The sequence below is a fragment of the Epinephelus moara genome, chromosome 5, assembly GCF_006386435.1.
Source record: "Epinephelus moara isolate mb chromosome 5, YSFRI_EMoa_1.0, whole genome shotgun sequence".
NCBI classification, from domain to species: Eukaryota; Metazoa; Chordata; class Actinopteri; order Perciformes; family Serranidae; genus Epinephelus; species Epinephelus moara.
This window is the reverse complement of record NC_065510.1, coordinates 18,906,345-18,926,599: the sequence shown is the minus strand read 5'-3', so window position 1 is coordinate 18,926,599 and position 20,255 is coordinate 18,906,345. Positions and strand designations below refer to the sequence as shown.

Here is a 20,255-nt window from a genome sequence, read left to right as displayed (position 1 = left end):
CAAAATCGCGTTCAAAGTCGTCCATTGCAGCTACTATATTCCGGAGATATTGCTAGGCTAAATAAACAGCTGAGCTCTGTTTACAGGCTACGCTGTCAGTCAGTGTGCGGGCTGGAGATTGGTGGAGCAGAGAGGGGAGGGGGTACCCGCTTGGTATTGTAAACGAGTATGTGTGTATGGAGTGTGTGTGTTACGCTAGAAGAGTCAGAGTTTGGGACGGAGTCTTTTACCCCCTGGAGTGTTACCGGAGTTTTTGGAGTGCTCAAATAAGCTGGCCTTTTTTCCGAACGCTCCTCTGGTCTCCTGCACGTGAGGGATTCATTACAATATCGTAACATGGCTTAGATTACTAAATAAACATTCACCTTGTCGCTAGATAGACCTACTCCTGAAAAACTCGTGTCTGTGCAAGGCTTTTTGTCCCTACGAGGCCACCGTCATTTACCCGACGGGAGGGGTGAGCGAGTGAGCCCTGCAATCTAGAATTTGACCACTGATGTCACTGTTTTCAATGGTTTTCAACCCATTTTACACACTGGCCCTTTAATACTTTTTATGTAAGAAGTTGGCATGATGTTTGAAAGCATTGCTGTTGCCAAACAGTTGCCATCATTCAGCTTTCATTTTGTGAGATATTACCTTTTCTCTTAAATGTTCATAGTGATAATTGAGCCAGTAACATGGTGTTTCTTATTTCTAATGATGTATTGAAACAGAGAAATAAACACCTTTGATTAACACTGCATAAACAACGTGCTTCCTCCTAGTCTGCCACGATTGCAACTTTACGGCGAAGTGTCTGAACATTGTTTTTTTTGCCTTATATTAGTTATTTATTTTTGGGGGGAAGCTCAGCCACACATCACATGGAGAGACATGTCATTCCCTCATCTTTTTCCAGAAACTGAAAATGCCAGCGTGCAATTATTTTTGTCAGTGCAGCTAAGATGGCTTTTCATTTCCTGAAGTGGAGCTTTTAATCAGAACCCTTTTAGTGCTCTGCACTTCAGTCAAGCAGTGTATGTCACTGTCCCCCTCTCTGCTTATTGGAAAGCCAAAAGGCAGTTTTACCCAGAAAATGAAGGACAAAGGTAATGTCAGGGTGAGAGGATTCGTTCAGCAAGGCCCATCTCTGTTTGTTCTTGTCTGCTCTGAAAAACCTGCTGTCCTCTGGGTTCGCTTTCAACAAACATTTGGCCAAGATGTTAAAACTTACGCTCTTATTAAAGGCTTAGGAGTCGTCTTTGGAAAGGAAAGTGCATTCTTTGGAAGGTAAAAAATGGTTGCCAGCCATTTCATGTTTTATGTAGTTAACTTGGCCGTGTCACCCTTTTACTCAATTCATCACACACATTTTTTACACCGACATATCTGCCAAGACTGCAGCACTGCCCGTTTGTGTTTGTTAAGCTTAAAGATCCGGCTTAGTAAATGTGTTTAGTTCTGCACAGCTACCTGCGACAACAGAATAAATATTTTACTGTCTTCAATCTCTACACTTAATGGGGCTGAAACAATCTAAAATTCAGCATTGGGCAGCACTCTCCAGCTGCAAGTTGAAACCCTTGCTAGCCCTTTTTAAAACACCCACCTTCATCTGCAGAGCTCTTGACTTCTCGAAATGATAATTACTATCAATTTAGAGCAAATAGGTCCTTAACTGTGGTAGTTTATTGGCTGCTTGAATCTGGCTGTGTCACATAAAAACAGGTCTTTGGGATTTTTATTTTTATTTTTTTTTTTAAAAATGGTCCTCTCACCTTATGAAGACTGAGTTTCTGTTTTCACACAGGCGACATTTTGCTCTGCCGTGGAATCTTCATCGTCATCACTCTTGATCGTTGTTGTTATTTATGTGTCTCAGGTCAGTGTCTTCCCCCAAACATGTCGGGGAGATCCATCTTCCCGCTCTGTGTCACAGCCCAGTTTGAGAAAAGCCAGCTGTTCTAGTAGCCTTGCTTAAACTCTCTCTGGGACAAATAGGAAAATATATATATATATATATATATATATATATATATATATATATATATATATATATGTACCTGCTGTAATTAGGAGCTATTGTTCCAGCATCGTCACTCCACTGAGACCCGTTCCACTTGGCAAGAAACAAACAGCACAGATTATTCTTCTCAACAATATGTGGGTGTTTTTCGTAGCCTAGTCAGAGAGTTTACACGCACACGCACACACACACACACACACACACACACACACACACACATACGGCTTTTGAATGGATGTTAAGATTTATGTATGAAACAGGTGCTCAAGTTGGTCCGTCTCTGCACTGCTTGAGATTCCTACCTCAACATCTACGCAGCCTCAGCTGTTGCTTTGGCTGAGAGTCCTCCTGCATGATACAGATATTTCCACCTGAAGGAGCCAGCCATCACACTGATTTTAATTCTGTTATGTATAATGCATGGTCCCATTTTTAGGCATGCTCATTTAATCAGGCTAATTAAGTTGAGGTGTCCCTATTCTTAGTCAGTCTCGGCTCCTGTCTGCAGTTGCACATCCCAGGTGTTAGACCAGCATCAGAACTAACCTCTGCACAGAGTGTATTTATTTTTATTCCTTCTCCCTGTCAGATACCATTGAGCCAACACACCTTAGAGGCAGGAGAAGTTGTGGGGCTTGAAGTTGATTTGGATTTTACTGCATCCAGGTCCATTATTGGTTTTGCTCAAGGGTCTGATTGTTTGCAATTGATTCTTCCAGTAGACGTCTTTTATGCTTGTGTGAAGGAAAATGTACTGGCCGTTATTACTTTAAGCCCTATGCATGTGATCAATTTCACTAAGGCTTTATCAGCTGGTGCTATTTAAGGGTTCGAAGTTTTCTTGGTTCTTATTTTAAGACTTAAAGATTGAGTCTGCTATTGCCAGTCAAATGCAACATTGCATCCACCTCTTAGAGGAAAAAAACACAAGGCACGCATACCAGAGACTCTAAACATTAGGTGTGTGTCCAGTCACCTATTTTTATGTGCACTTTCAATTTGTGCATAAATAAAAAAACCTGAGTGGAAATTTTTTTATCTTGAACTATCGCAATTAAGTTTTTATGCTTGGAGGAGATGGAAAAGTTGCTGTATTGATTAAAGGTAAATGGGACCAAGTGCAATGGAAACAGACTTAGGAAATAAATGATGCCGTACAGTCACGACATACAGCAGTGGTTTTCAAACTTTTTTTTTCCAAGATATTTTTTTGGGGCATTTTTGCAACCAAAAATGAAAATTCAGCCATTATCCCCATATGCCAAGGGAGGCTGAGGTGAAGTTTTAGAGTCCTCACGACACCTGCGGAGATCCAAGGGGAGAGGGGGTAGGAACACAACTCCATCTAATGGAGGCTTACGGCGCCCCAGATTCAAACGTCCAAAAACACATAATTGAAACCACAAAATATCTCCATACTGCTCGTCCGTAGTGATCCAAGTGTCCTGAAGCCCCGACATAAAAAGTTGTTTGGAAAAACGTCATTTGAACTCTGTTTTTACGGAGATATTTTGTGGTTTCAATTATGTGTTTTTGGATGTTTGAGTCTGGGGCACCATAAGCCTCCATTAGGTGGAGTTGTGCTGCTACCCCCTCTCCACTGGAATCTCCGCAAGTGATGTTAGGACTCTAAAACTTGACCTGAGCCTCCCTCGGCATATGGGTGAGTAGATAATGGCTGAATTTTCATTTTTGGGTGCACTATCCCTTTAATTGATAGGACAGTTCAGTGTGAAAGGGGGAGAGGGAGAGAGAGAGTGACATGCAGCAAAGGGAAACAAGCCGGAGTCGAACTCCCCGCTGTGGCAACAGCCTTGTACATGGGGCACCTGCTCTATCCACCAAGCCACCGATGCCCCGTTTTTCAAACTATTTCAAGCCAAATTCTCAAGGCACACCTGTATTTATATCTCTGCACTCTTATCCCAATATAAGACAACAACAACAAGAAAAAATAAGACCGGTAACTTTTGTGATACTGTCTACTGTTTTTTTTTCTCTTTTCTTTCAGTGGTAGGTCATCTTCACTGGTGCTTTGTTGTAATTTGCTCCCTATAATTAAGCGATCAATTTTTCCTCTCATGGCTTTCTCCTTTTAAATGTTCCCATCCCTCACACTGGCTGCCAATCAGGGCTTTTGATGTGTCACACACTTATGATTCCCACGTACAAACGGCGAGTTTGCCTCTTTATTAGGAGATGGGTGCACACAACATACTGATACAGTCAATTAAAAATTCATTCATAACTTTTTGTACAAGTCCAGTTGAATATTGCAATAAGAATGTGTGGTTATCACAAAATCACACACACTATTTGAGAACCACTGACATACTGTCATTGTATAGTCCATAGCGAGCTCTCTTTGTCGTCCCTGGATGGCTTTTAACATGCTTATGCACATAGGGCTTACCACAACTCTTCCAATAGCAAAAAGCTGTAATATTAGTTGTTAAAAACTCTCCAATTTCCATTGTCTGGTGTACTCTCCATTATTATACACTTGTTATTTTCCTTCGTTGAGGCTTCATCCCCCAACTACTGTTGAGGCTCTGCTGATATGAAATTCCTACTGATGAGGAACCAGACCTTTTCCTCTTTCACTTGAATTTCTACAGTATTATTAAGTGTGATATCTTAATGAACTGAACAGACACCAAAGCTTTTAAAAAAGTGTTGCGTCACACCCTTCCGCAGCAGTATACCACTCTTGCCAAATTGGGCCAAACAGGACAGGAGAGGGATGTACTCTAATTACTGGAATGAGGATGAATAATGAAGCCTCATTATTTCTGTGATGTGATTATTGAGAGGATCGTACAGAAAGAAAAAGCTTCTCCTTTCCCCCAAAAGAAAGATTAACAAAGAATACAGTTTTATAAATGGCCCTTGGTTCTTCTAGTTGTTGCACATTGATTTATGATTTCTTCTTCCAGTGAAATGTTTGTGCAGGAATGTGCTTAGCAGGGCATGTATGAAATACTGTATGTCTGTCGGATGGTTTTAAATCAGCCTTGCATATATTTTCCCTCTCCATTATCCCTTTTTAATTAGTATCTCACGTAACATATTGGGCCGGGGTGTTGCTTCATCAATATTGTTCAGACGAACAAGGACAAAAGAAAATCGTAGCTATTTATAAAGCAATGATGCTTTCCAAATCAGGAATTGGAAATGCATAATTAATTATCAAAACATGTCAGAATGTGTTTTATTTTAGTTGTGTGCATTTCCTTTGGTTGAACGGCTTGTGTTTGTGTTAAATTAAGGCTAAAGGTTATAAAATGTAATTAGGATTTACTGCAGCATGACTAATGTACAACATTAAGTAGCTGGGTAAGAGTGATGGTGTTACTTTGTTAATTATTTTTTGCCTTAGATGTGGGGGATGTAACATCATGCAATCTCTGATAGGGGCTCCTCCTCCTAATCAGCAGTCTGAGACAAGAAAGAATATAAGCTGGGCTTTTCCCTAATGCCTTGAATAAATTCAGGACCGAAAATTAGGTGTCAAATAGATGCAAGGCCATGTTGGTAATTGATGTTAATTCCCCACTTTTCAGTTTCTGCGTATTCTTTCATGTGCAGAGTCTCTTGTGGAACTTTGTGTGTAAATCAGTGAACATCTTTCTAAAGTGGAATAAATTATTTTTTTGATGATAAATATCCATCTATCTCCATTAACTTTAGCTTATATTGGAGTTATGATATGTAGCATGTGAGATAAGGTATGGTGAATGTGCTAGGAAAGGTAGTTTCGGCACGGTCACTACCTGGAGCTCGCATAAACGGAGCCTGGGTTTGTTGAAGTGCTGTTTGGGCTGAGAAAGCCATGTGTAAGTAAGGTCAAGGAGGTTGTTGGGTCGGTGCGGGGAGCAGTCAGAGCTGGCATTAGGAGTGTCTCTGGGATGCCAGAGATCACTGTGTAGCCTCCTGGAGGTGTCGTGGGACCAACTAGACGAAACACTGGTGAAAGGAGGTTCCCACCTGATGACCCCAAAGACGTGTTAGTTATCTCTGCTCATTGGTGTGTATAGTTAAGCCTTGCCATAATAGCTTATCATAGGGCTTAGGAGGTTATTCACCGAGTGCTGATCCTTTATCTAGAGCACATATTTCTTGTGTTTGTTTGAACCCAGAGACCAAACTTAGTGAGCTCTGGACACAGATGAGAAGACTTATTTCATAGGACAGGCAGTGAAATTGTGCATGAAAAAGTTTCTAGGTTGTCAATATACACCTTTTGTTTCTTGTGTACTTGTGAGCTGACGGGTTTTGCTGCAGCTGTTCCACTTCCAGGGAGAGCTCAAATGCCTCTGAGAAACGAACCCCCGCCCAGACATTTCGGTGACTTTATGAGTGGGTTTGGCCATCTTTAAGTGTCTGTATCTTCTCTAATCTTTTGTAGCCGCTGCCAATCTTGGCTCAGCCTTCCCCTGACCGAGTCTGAACTTCTGCTCTGTGGCACTGCTGTCAAGGCAACGTGCAGCCGATTCAGACTCCCAGACGCCAAGTGACAACTTCTTGGAAGGCAAGAAAAGAAGTTTGAGATGGTGGCTTAAGTTTGACAGGGTTAATTTCAGTGACGGCGACTAGTTATTGTCTCATCAGGCTGTTGGTGATGCATTTAATGTCGGCCATTAACAGGGGATATAGCTAATGTATGCGTGAGAGGAAATCGTCTGTTTTACCGCTTTACTTGCCTTTGAGGAGCTATAATGTATTTTTTGCAGGCGGTAGTGCAGACAGGCTATAATATTGGGTCTTTTAGTCCCTTTCCGCCATCCAATGTATAACCACACCATTACTAATGCATAGCTAGGTGTTCATCACCACGCACAGTTTACCCACTCAATGGGGATCCTGAAGCATTCGTGCCTCCGCTCCTAAAGCACTAATACATTTTGTTTGCTCTAGCTCCCCGGGTCTGCACCTCTGAGAGCATAGATGTATTTAATAGCAGCAGCCATTATGAAGTAATCAGTGGGATTGAGTGTATGCTCTGAAGTGCTCTCACTTTTCCTCTTGCTGTTGGACAAAGAAGGTTTTCAAGAAAGCTTAGAATTTACTGTTTTTTGTGTTTGTTTTCTTTGTCTGTCTACTGCAGGTTGCTCTCCATGCATGTGGAGTCGCAACAGACATGGTGATGGAGCACTGCATTCAGGCAGGAGCCGCCTTTGTCATCAGTCCTTGCTGCTACGGCTTCATTCAGAATGCAATCAAGTTCACCTTTCCCAAGAGGTTGGTACCTGCACACAGCGCCTCAGTCCAGTGTCACCCCTCAGGTTTTCCAACCCTTGTTTTCTTGTTAGACATCTGCTAGCACTGGTGCTTCTCCTCTCTCCTCTCCCATTTTCACTTAGTGATTTTTTTTTCTCCCCCCCAGCTTCTCTTTTGGGGCTCTCGCTCTTTATCATTTTCACACTCGCTCTCACACTCGCTATCTCACACATACACACAATCTCTGTCTCTTGTCACTGCTTTTTGTTCACCTCCCGTGCCTTATCATCACCACCGACGGTACAAGGCAGCAGTGTCACATCGCCTTCACAACAAGGTCCACCCCTCACCTTTTCAATCTTAGCCCATGTTCTATCAGCAACAGAGAATACAGCTCTGTGTGTAGATGCTGTCTTTGATATTTCAGAGAGACAGGGAAATTCAGTCGGAGGTCCAGACATGAAATGCTACTCCTGTGTTGATATTACTTTATCTTACATAGTGCTGCAGAGAATTAACTTAATGTTCAGTTGTGGTGATGCTCTTTAAACAGAGACGGGAGAAACAAACAACAGCGGAGAAGTACAAGTGACAGCCTATATTTAAATGGTGTTGATCCTGTTGCTATAGCAGCGCTCTGTTGACTAATGGCACCGTTACGGCTTTAGAATCATTACAAGGTAGTATCCTGTTAGAATCACTTGGCACACTGAAGGCTTTAAAACACAACACTGTTGTGTAGAATCGCTGTTGTAGCAACTGAGAGACGGTGATTACTAGCAATTGTGATTGTTGGGCAGATTATAGTTATGATTTTGGCATCAAGACTGATCGGACCAGGCCCGGCCAAGTCTGTTCTCGTCTGGGATAATCGCTGCCCACTGTTCTCTTTATGGTCACTTTAAATTATAAATGGGGACATCACGTCAGGTTTCAGTGCAGAGTCACAGGTCTTTGCATATTTTTCCCTCCCCTGTCCATCCAACCATTCAAATTTAGCATTTTGTTAGAGTCTACTTTCTGGCCTGGGTCCAGACCTTTGAATCGGCCCACTCCACCAAGCTGACCGATTGGCCTGGCAATGTGACATGCACTAGTGTTTTTTTGTAGTCGAAAAAACCCCCGCACCAACGAGCACTGCAGTGGGACTAACGATTAGCCAAACTGATGCCCTTGTCAAGCAGTTGTCAAGCAATGCGACGAGTAGTTACAACAGTGGCAAGCACTATAGTAAAGATAAACGCTACCATCAAGGTTGATGTCTTGTAAATATGCCCAACCTAGGGCTGCCTCCAACTTTGAATTGTCCTTGTCGACCAGTAGTCGTCATTTAGGGCCATTAGTCTTCTGATCGCCCGCATGTTTACGATATTAATTAAATTATTAAATGATATATTTTGGGCGGGGCAACACAATGGTTTGAGTTGAAGGTGTGAGAAAGAATAGTATCAGTAACATTGTTAACACTGTGCTACATTACAGAGAAATACAAAACTGTACCAATGAACCTTCATTAATATAGGCCTATATTTTATCTACAAGTGCACGTCACACACTGAGCGAGCCGCCTGTTAATGACGCTGTGGGCTAATGGGCATGTAGCTACTTCCATGTTTCAGATGATTCGTCATGTTTGTAGTCGACCAATGAAGATGAGTTTACATATCACCTTGGGTTCGTCCTTCACCTTCTCAAAGTGATCCCACACTTTGGATTTCATGCCCAACATATTATTAACTAGCCTGTGCAATAACCACAGGTACCAGCCAGGAGATTAGGGGCCGTTCACATGTCGCGTCTTTAACCACCTGGAAAATGTGAGGTCGGGCGCAGGGTGCAGCTCTTTTGCCTTTTTTGCGCCAGCTTTCAAGACCGCGGCGGCAGGTTACATTCGAGGTTGCTAAGCAAAGCTCTGGGTAGCCCTGCACTAACATGATCAACTTTTCCATATTTATTTGACTGAATCTTTACGTAAGAAGGGAAAGATATCTGTCGGCTGTGATTGGTTTGTAACGTGACTCCTGTCTGACTGCTGAACGTGGCCTCTTCCTGTGTCTGTCCTTTCAAATGAAATTCCCACATGGTCCAGTCATATAGGTTTTGATTTATTTTGACAAAGCTCACCTCCTAATAGAGTTTCACATTTGTTTTGTTTTTTTCTTCGACTAAGCGACCAATGAAATCTTGCCAACTAATGACCTTTCTGGTCGACTAATGTTTGGTCGGCTATTGGGGGGCAGCCCTACCAACACCATAGTTTTTACTTTGTTTTGCTCCACTCTTAAAACCCTGGCAAATCCAGTACATTGGCATGGTTACGATCAATGCGGACTTCAGACGGATACGTGGGTCCCTAGTGATTGGTCTGAGAAAATCGTATCCCCCTCCTTCAAAAGAATCAGTCAGAATGGATGCAGTGCTGGACTGGAAACGGAGCAACATGAGTTGACAGTTCTCTCTGATATCAGGCAGACAACATAGCACTAGTCAAAGGTTGTATGCCTCTGGACAGCAGTATCTGCCAGTGAAATAGAAATGATAAGCTACAGTACATGTAAGGCATGCACAGTGCATTGGTATAATAAAGTAGTCATTACTAGCAGTGGTATTTGTCAAGAAAGAAGCTATATGTCAGCGAGACTGAGTATATTAGAGCGGAAAATGACTGGCATTATGTGTATTAGTGCCATAAGCCTGCAGAGCGGGAGCAACATACCAAGAATTGACACAGTTACCACTCAGAATTGACACATGCCATGAGTACAACTGCAGCATACCATCAGCAGCTTTTCCCTCGCAGTGTTGCTGTCAGTTATAATGTTTGGGTTCATTACACCACAACTAGTAATATAGCATGAAGCGGTGATGTTACTATGGTTGCCAGGACTTTAACATAAAAGTACACTGATGTAGAGTAGTGGTTAAACTCTGCAGTGTTACTACATTTCAGGTGTTCTGATATGTGAATTTTAAGGGACGCATGAGCCTTGGGGAGGGCCCTCAGTGTACAGTATAAATATTTAAGAGTTTTCACATACTTAGTTTTTCCTCTCCTCGCTTTTGCTAACTTGACACTTCACCCCTCCTGACACCTCATAAAATATTAAAGAATGACCAAAAAAAAAAAAAGACTTTGCAGCCGAAATGGACAACAAGAAGCTGTGTTTCTGGAGGGCAGTCGTGCAGTTTATGTGAGGGGCCTACGCACCTGACTGTGTCAATCTTCATCTTGCTTCTTTTAGTGTTTTCCCCTCAGGTCATGTTCCAGGTACTCCTGTGGATATTCTGCAGGTGTAGACATTCCAGGCAGTTCACGGGTTTTTATGAGCTGTGAAACTAAACTGCCCTTCTCATTAAGGCCCTAACAGTTCGAGTTCAACCTAAGACTCTCCATGTGATCTGAGTGGCCCCCAACCCCTGACCCTCCTCATGTTGACTTTTAATTAGCTTCAGTGATGATCGCACTACGTTTAACCATCTCAAACAAACTGTCCCATGTCATAGCAAAAGCCGTGTTTTTAGAAGTCCTTCCTTCCCAGAGAGAAAGTGGTTTCTTTTAGTGACTATGCATGCTGTTTGAGCCTTAAATATAGCTATATATTCCTAGTTTGTTTGTATAGTGATTTCCTCTAAAAAATAAAATCTCCATCCTCGAGCTGGGCAAGTTAACAAATGACACATAAGTGCAATAAACACATTTTTACTCCCACAATTGAATCTCTGCACTTTAACATCTAATCATCTTCTGTTTTTTTGTGCTCTGTTTTTACAGCAAAAGGTTCCAAGAGACGCTGACTTATAAGGTATGCTCTTAAATGTGATTAAATCCCTCTATTACATTTACTACTCATTTGCACGCTGTAAAATATCAAGCACGGAGTATTGAGTTACAGCAACTCCGGTTTTACAAGGACTGTGTTTCAGATTCAGGCCACCTACTGTATATGCACATGGAAAAGACGCCTTTGTGGGTCGTGACTTATTCTAAAACACCGTGTTCATTAGAGTCTAACATATGCTGTTGCAACAAAATGAGACAAGTTTTTCTCTTTGCTAATTGCTTCTTAATTAAGATGCTGCTGCACCAACAGAGGTGTAATGAAATCAGAGGCATTAGGTTTGGAAGTTACAGTATCATATAAATGGATAAGAGTGCACTGACCCATTGAGAGGTGAAATGACACACTTGTCGCCACCTGGCAAACACAGAAGCCAGGAGAGAAACAGATAGATGTTCAGACTGATGGGGAAATAAACGAGAAGCAGAGACATGGTTGCACCAGCAATTGTAAATCCACTAGTGACTACTGGCGAGATTCAAACTAGTGATTTGCTAAGTGATGTTGCTCTATTAAAGGAAAACTACGCCCATTTTCAAAATTCATTTTTGTTAGTCCTTTCGTCTAAGACAGTCCAAAAATATTAGTAAGCATGAACAACTCTCTCATAAATCCAAAATTTTGAGTGCTAAAACTCAAATTTGTGATGTCACAGGGTGTAACGTTTGGAGCTCCTCTATAGACAATGAATGGTGAAAGATGTTCTCGATGACACTGAAAGCACCCAGGGGAATATTCTGAGTGTATGGGTACATTTTCTGTGTCAGGACTGAGAACGTATTATATATTAAAGCTAATTTGGGTATAAAAAAAAAGCAAACAAACATTCTGTGGGTCCACAAAATCTGTCTCTGATTCATTGTCTGTGGAGCAGCCCCGGACTTTATACTTGATGACATCACAAGTTTGAGACTTTAAGATTTTGAGACTAAGGGCCTGTCCCAATACCCACACCTCCCTTAGAAATACCCACTTGCACAAACAGAATTGAGGTAGTGGAAGTTTCCAACACTTAAAACCCGCCCTAGATTCCAAGGGAGCCCCGACCCACACTTGCAACGAAGTGGAAGATGAAATTTCCCAGAACACCTTGCGAAGTCAGCAATTCGGCAAGTTTTGGAAAACAACTTGTTACTGTACGATTGGAATGTAGGCTGTACAAACAACAGATGGTTGGACTAGCGTAAACTCATCAGCAACTCAGTTGAACACAGCCTCAAAATACGTAAACGAATCGACTTAACCGAACAAAATCAATCAGAACTAGAAGACGGCGTAGGCGCTCCGTTGATTCATCAGACGGAGAAGAATAAACATAGCACACGTCACAACACAAGCTGACTGCCGGTATCTTCCGTCACTACTACGCGATGTATGCCTTCATGTCAGCCGCGCCAATTTGCATGAAGTGGTGTCTCATTTCTTAGGGGAAGATCTCTACCCTAGTATTTCTCACTTCCCTCATCAAGGGTTATCTCGCACACAAGGGCACTCAATACCAAGTGGAAGATTTAAGGGGTAAAAATGGGATTGGGCCTTGACTAAGTAGTAGCCTACTAAGTAGGACTTTAAGACTTTATAAAGAGTGCGTGCAACTGTCTACTTTTGTTATTAGGTTACATGTACGAAAAATTTAAAACACTGAAAGCTGATTGTCATGACTTTATTTTACTGGGCATAAGTAAGAGCTTGTGTCTATATTGTTTTCCTGTTTTGTTACTTATTTATTTATTTTATGGCACAGTAAAAAAAAAAAAAAAAATTAATCAGATGTCTGCGCTCTCGTCACTGTCTTAGAAACGAAAGATTCCCCAGGCAGTTACAATAGGGAGGCTCACACCCTCCCATCTCTCAGTCCCTTATCGCTCAGCACAGACACAGCACTGTACTCTGGGAGGGCCCAGCCCATGATGATGTATGGGACCTGTCAGTGCCCCTGGGGAGAATCTGTGCAAAAGTTGCTGCAGGTCTTAGCCATGGAAACCTCAAGAGTTGACTTGTCACAACAACGGACCACCTCGAACTTTTTTTCTTTTGTGCACCAGAGGAAACAGATTTTTACAGACGTGCCTTGAGAGGCACAGAAGATTATATATTATTTATGAGACAGTGGGCGATTGCACTGCTCTGTGATAGTGGTGATTTTTCTACTGTTTGTTCAGAAGCCAAGTAAGCAAAAAGAAATCACAGCTGCGTTACTATCTGTCTGGAAATGTGAAGCTACACATGTAGCCACACAGCAGTAGAAATCTATATTCTATTTAAACCAGCAGACACATTATCTGCCACTTTAAACCTGAGCTCTGGATCTTACCTGCCTCCCCCTATGGCTTTGCTTTCAACAACCATGTTTGGTATTTGCTATGCATTTGGACTCAGGGCACAGAACCCCACTGTTTTCTGTGTCTCTGCTCCCAAACCCCCAGCCGACGCTTGCAGACATAAAAGCAGCATTACATTGTTTTATAGCAGAACCATAGTTGTCCTTCCTGAACTCGAGTAGTTAAACAGAATGACAGCACATTGACGAATGGTGTATCGCTGGAATAAAGGGCTAATGGTGTGAGATATTGGTGCTCAGCGCTAACTTTAAGCACCTGCTCCATGGCCTTGCATTCAGCGTCGACCTCGTGGAGTGAGGAATCGAATCAATTAAAGTAGAGGCAAGTTAGAGCTGACTAACCGCTCTTCCCATTTACTTGTTTCATGAACCATGGCGAGGTGAAAACAGGGCAGAAAAACCTGTCCTTTAGTTGGAAATAAATAATCAGACTTAATCTGGCCCTTTTTGTACAGGGCTGATTTTATTGAAAGAATCTTAGAATCTTACACTGTGGTTGATGTAAAACTTACCATGCAAATGAAGTCATTTGTGTTTTTTGTTTCCTCTTTATATATTTTACATTTTACCTTTGGTCAACTGGTCTGACACACTGTTAATTGGTCCACAAATGATGTACACAATACAGAGAACTGGTCAATCACTGTTACTCAGTCCAATAACACTGTAAAGAGACAATTCAGTGAAGCAAGGCTGAGAGTCTACAGCCATGCAAGTGGCCCTGAGGAGCTGTATGCTATTATCAGCATGCTATCACAGTGACATTGCTAACATGCTGATGTTATAGTAGGTAATATTTGCCAGATTCATTGTTGGAGTCAACTTAAACGCCAGAAAAAATGTTTGCATTGTACAGTTCTGCATACCACAGATGCCTTACATTTGTATGTTATGTTTAGTGGATACATTGCTGTCGTGAGGGTGTGGTTAGTGTTAGGCATAGAAATCGGTTATAGTAAGGGAAAAAAAATGTGTTATGACTTAATACACCACATTCAAGGGCTCAAACCCAGCTGGAAACCTCTGCGATTTGTCGGTGAAAAACGCAGAGGTTCTTTGGCTCAATTGTAGGGTTGCAGTGGTTTCAAGGTTTATTGTTGTATGAACATTGATAGTTATCATACTGTGAACTTTTGCTCATCTATGGTATTGAAAAAAATGCAACCATATGAAGAATCTCACCTTTGTTTAATTTTATTTTTTTTTCCAAAATGGAGATTTTTTTTACTCATACTTCCCTTAAAAAAATAGGCTTCAAGTTTCATTTATAATAAACCATTTCTTCAACCAAAAGAAAAAAAAAAACTTTCTGTTTTGATTCCTTTGAATGTCATTGTATCTGATAATAATAACAACATTAACAACAACAACAACCATTGTGTAATCATGTATTACATATACTGTATACCGTGAAACCATGATATTTTTTGAGACAGTTATTGTACCATAAACATCTCATATGGCTGCAACCCTACATAAATGCCACTGGGATACACTGTGATGTGTTGGTAAAAAAACAAGCAGGTTTGGTGCCACAAACACAAGTGGAAACGCCAGGAAGGGTTGCCAAAGAACAACATTTGTTGTTGTTTGTTGGTCTTGAGCAGTAATCTGCAGCTTAGTCTCACCTTGGTATTACGCCATCCACCATCCCGTTCCTCTCCTGATGCCAAAATCAGCTCATATACTACATCACTTTAGAAATATTGATGTGGTACGTATGAAACGTACATGTAACGTATCTGTGGTTTGCAGAAATGTACAATGTGACCATTTTCTTCTGGCAACTTGGCTACCTTAGGTAAAGCTCTTAGCATGTTAACAATTAGCAGTAAACACAAAGTACAGCTGAGGCTCATGGGAGTGTCAGTAGGTGTAGATCATATACCAAAGTATCCTGAGAGTGGTATGGGATGAAAAAATTGAGCATAGCGTTAGTTCAGGCAGGACATGATGTCAAGCTTAGCTCACATCCCAGCTACATCAGCTGATCTAAAACAGCCCAATCAAGTGATGGAGCAGCTGACTGATGGAAGGGAGTCAGCTGAAAATAGATTAGGCTTTCCAGGTAGGCACATGGAAGGGCAGGGAGGTTTGCCTCTCTGCCTCAGGCTTTCCTCATTTGCATGTGGAAGGGCAGACAGGTGTGCTCTCTCTGCCTTATGCTTTTCACGTAGGCGCGTGGAAGAGGCTTTCTGCCTAGGCCCCAGAACAGAGCCATACCGCCAAATATAATACTGTGCCAAATATAATACTGCAAATGGAAATAAAGTTTTCTTTGACAAAAGTGTTCCTGACTGAACTAGGCATTCACCAAGGTATTAAATTTGGTCTCCAGTTTGACGTCAACCTGCTGATGGCACTAGAGGAATAGTCAAGGGATCACCAGATTCAGTGGGACTCATTCTTTATGGAATATGAATGTCTTCACAAAAATTGTGGCAGTGCATCCAGTAGTAGATACTTCAGTGTGAATCAAAGTGGTGAACCGACCAACCTGGCCATCCCTTGAGCTATGCCGCTAGTGTGGCTAAAAGACATCAAATACTGTTTGGTCTGAGTTCCTGTACAGAATATTTTGCCACGTAATAGACTAGGGATCTGCTGATGGGGTTTTCTTACCTCTCATGCTGCCTCTTCACAGCTCTAAGTGTGCATAAGCAGATGTAGAAAAAAAGTGGATGAACAGATAGAACAAACCCATGCATGCTTGTGTGCATGTGCATGCATAATAGTTTCACTAAATGGCTCATTATAAAAACCAATCTTGTGGAACTCTTTAAATCTCTGCTTGATCTGATTAGTGATTTAGTTGTGATTGCAGTTGTACGGCTTTAACATGAGGTTTTGAGACTTGACAGATGTCATCCAGAGATTTAGTGGTTGCATTAATTACACCTGCAGTAAACAGATCCTGTGCTCATTGTTCACCCTTGTTTCAGGAACACATGATCCTCTGTCGCTTCGCAGACCAAACTGCTGTCCAGCTCCCTCCTGAGAGGCGACTCATAGGTACTGTTTGCGATCTTCTCCTTTTACCTGAACATTCATTAAGTTCTATGGTTTTCTATGGTATTTAATTCAATAGTATTGTATTGTATTGATTTTTTTTCCTATCTGTTAGTTGCATTCAGGAGCTAGACACAAAAAAAATGACAATTGTGACAATTAAATGTGAATTGATTTAGCTTTCATATGTCTAGGGCTGGGTATTGGTCCTAGTTACCTTTAAGGCAGTGGTTCCCAACTGGTCCAGCCACAGGGTCCAGATTTCGCTTGAGTCATTAGTTCAAGGTCCACGCACTTAAATATATTCAGTGTCATACTTGCTTTTGGCCATGTCAGTGAGCTAGTTTGCTGTCACTGTCAAGTAGCTTTCCGTTAGTCACTCACTCTACAGCAGGAAACGACACTTAAAATTAAAGTGCTGTGATGGAAATTCAGTGTTCTTCACTGTACTAAATTAAAGTGTGTTTTCTTTTACAAACTTGACACTTTCATAAGTCACTTGCGGTCCATTCAGAGTGGACCATTGACCCACTAGTTAGGAACCAATGCTTCAAGGTATTGACCAAAATAACCCAGAACTAAATATTATCTTAACTTCTCCCATCAAACAAAACTTACTTTCAATCCTATGTATACTCCGATCCAGAAAAACAGACTATGTGTATGGTCTTGCCTGCAATCACTGTATGCGTTCTGTGATTTAATGCAACATGTGATTGGCCCACTACCGCAGCAGCTACAACCCATACAGCCTGTGGTGGTATGAAGACCAGAGCAGTATATTTGATGGAGCTATTAGTTCAGTATACCGAGATGCCACCAAAGCATTGGAAACTACGGCTTTACTACATGCCTTTGTGTCTGGTGGTATTTTATGCAATAAAATTCTTCCATTTGCCTGATGAGTATCTAATGAAATTGAAAAAAAAAAAAAATCAAATAAATGACTCTGTTGGTTTCTGTATCACTTTAAAGGTACAGTGTGTAGGACTTGGTGGCATCTAGAGGAGAGGTTGCAGAACTGAAACTTCTACTGTGTCGAGCATGTAGGAGAACTATTTTGGTTGACATGAAAACATGAATGGCCCTGTCTAGAGCCAGTGTTTCATTTGTCCATTCTTGGCTGCTGTACATGGTGGACTCAGTGGGAGGACCTGCTCCATATATAGACATAAACAGCTCTTTCTAAGGTAACAAAAACACAAAAATTCATATTTTCAGGCAATTATAAACCAAAGAAAATATACTTATTATATTATATCCCTTTTCTGCCGGTATATCCCCCTAAATCCTACACACTGGACCTTTAATCAGTGAGTAATCTTCATGTAAATGCTGATAATCAGAATTAAAATAATCATGGATTAACACTGATGCAGAATCTGCTCTTTGAAACTCAGTGGACTCTCCTCACCCTTCGTGCTGGTTTTTCAAAGCAGCTCCAAACTGAACAATTTGTTACTCGCAGAAAACCTCTACCAAGAAATAATGGTGCTTTCATTGATTTATTATTCAGTTCAGGACCTTTAAACGTTTGAATTTTCTGCTTTTCTGTGTTTTACATAATTGTTAACTTGACTGCTTTTGGGTTTTGAACATGGTCTTACAAATAAGCATTTTTAAGATGTCACCTTGGTCTCTGGGAACTCTTATATCTGATTTATTAACCAAATGAAAACATGGTTATGGTTATTATACACTATTTCTGACAGTATACCCCCTTAAATCCTCCACACCGGACCTTTAGGGGTACCAGTACTCTTACTGATATTGTAATTTTAAAGAAAATACCCAGCCCTATGTCTGACAATAGACATGGGTACTATTTGGATATATATTCTTTGGCTACTATGTCATTTTTATGTATATTTTTATGCTAAATTTCATTGTTAAAATTCACATCACAAAAAAGTCTATATTCTGCCAGAGTAACCCCCGACCATGCCAGCTCATAATCCCACTTGTAGTGTCCAGTTTGACTCATGTAGTCCACTGTGACGGACCCCAGCATGGCATATGTGATTTAATTTTTGTCACACCGTAACAGCTGTCCTAGGACATGACAGTGTTTTTATTCGGAAATCTTCTACACTGTGACCTAACTCCACTGCTCCACTTTTCCAAAAGGTCTAGACTTCTGAGGAGTGTGAAAAATGTTAATGCGGGGATTTCTTCAGTGTGACAAAACAGCTGCAGTGAACAGCTGCCAGATCTGCGCTGTCGGATTCAGATGGAAGTGTTTTGTCAGACTGAAACCTTCAGGCCTGTGCTGAAGCTTCACTGTACAGTGTTTCATTATGTTGAGAACTCTCTTCACCCTGATAGTTCTCCAGCTTATCAAAGCTCCCCTCTGAATCTGAGGAGGCTCCCCAATGCCTCGTCAGTCTGAAGCCCTTTCATATGTACCTGACACCACCTGTCACTGCGTTTCTGCTCTGTATCAGTTAACAGGGCTCAACCTCTCCTACTAACCATGTTTGATCCCATCTCTCCAGAGCCTGCCAGTGTGACTGTGACCATCCAGGCAGCATGGGAGACCAAAGCTCACATTTAGTGTGTCTGCCACCTGCTAAACTGCATAATACATTTGAAGTCTGTCTTCAAGGGAAATCCTATGAGAAAAGCGTGATAATCAGTGTAAAGTTGTTGATGTATAATTGGCTTCTGTAGGGTGTAGCCTCAAGTGAATGCTGGGAACATAACAGGAAATGGACAAAAGACACTAACAAGAGTGCCTACAATATGCAAACCAAGACAGCAGCACTATAAGGAATGCTGTTTGATTGTAGCCTGACTGGTGTATTGATCTGCTGATATTGGATTTGACATACACATTTATTCATTGAGTTTCCATAACTGCTTATCCTGGTAGAGGTCACAGGGGTACTGGAGCCTATCCCAGCTGACATTGGGCGAGAGGCGGGTACACCCTGGACAGGTCACCAGACTATCAAAGGGCTGACACATAAGGCCCGTTTCCACTGAAGAAGTTCCTGGTACTATTTGGGGGGCAGGAACTTTACAGGAATGTCCTCTCTAAACCGCCGTGTCTCCACTGAGAGGCCGGAGTAGGAGGAAGGTTCCTGCCGTTACCGGGCTCTGGATGTGACATAATCGTTGCGCGTCTGCTGAGTTTTAAAATTGCCGGCTATTTTGTCGCTTTCTGTTGCCGTCAGATCCCGCCTTGAGTATATCCAATCAGCACCAAGTAAACCCCAAGCCCCACCCAGGAGTTTTCTGGGGCCGTTCTGAGTACCTACTCCGAGGCAGGGACTTGTTTAGCCCCTGTAAAAGTTCCGGAACTCTGTCCTTCGGGGGTGGTTCCTGCGGTGGAGACACGCACCAACGGCCCCGGCCCCATAAAATTACCCCGAAGTTCCTGCGGTGGAAACGGGCCTATTGAGATAGACAACCATTCACGCTCACATTCACACCTATGGCTAATTTAGAGTCTCCAATTAACCTGCATGTCTTTGGACTGTGGGAGGAAGCCGGAGTACCTGGAGAAAACCCAAGCTAACAAGGACAGAACATGCAAACTCCGCACAGAAGGGCTCCCCCACCCTGGGTTTGAACCAGGAACCCTCTTGATGTGAGGTGACAGTACTTACCACTGCACCACCTAGCAATACACAGTTGGATTTTGTAACATCATTCTTCCAAAACATATTCCCTCATTTGGTGTTTTGATGATGGTGGTGCAGAGCGCTGTCTGACTTGGTCCAAAATCTCCCCTATCTAGTGACTGAGAAGGACATATCGTATGATTTACATCAGTTTCATTGTCATCAAAATGTTCGGTGAACCCTCCCATGCCCTGTGGAGGGGATATTGTCAT

The 20,255-nt window shown here is 41.9% G+C and overlaps 1 protein-coding gene across 1 annotated transcript in view; it reads left to right on the top strand.

Moving 5' to 3' along the window:
• The window catches only part of gstcd (glutathione S-transferase, C-terminal domain containing), a 92,829-nt gene that overhangs the window by 66,848 nt on the left and 5,726 nt on the right, over nt 1-20,255 (top strand). The window contains exons 9-11 of the mRNA XM_050043388.1: nt 7,116-7,249; nt 11,001-11,031; nt 16,351-16,420. Coding sequence (XP_049899345.1) covers nt 7,116-7,249; nt 11,001-11,031; nt 16,351-16,420 — 235 coding nt within the window. The remainder of the gene's footprint in view (nt 1-7,115; nt 7,250-11,000; nt 11,032-16,350; nt 16,421-20,255) is intronic.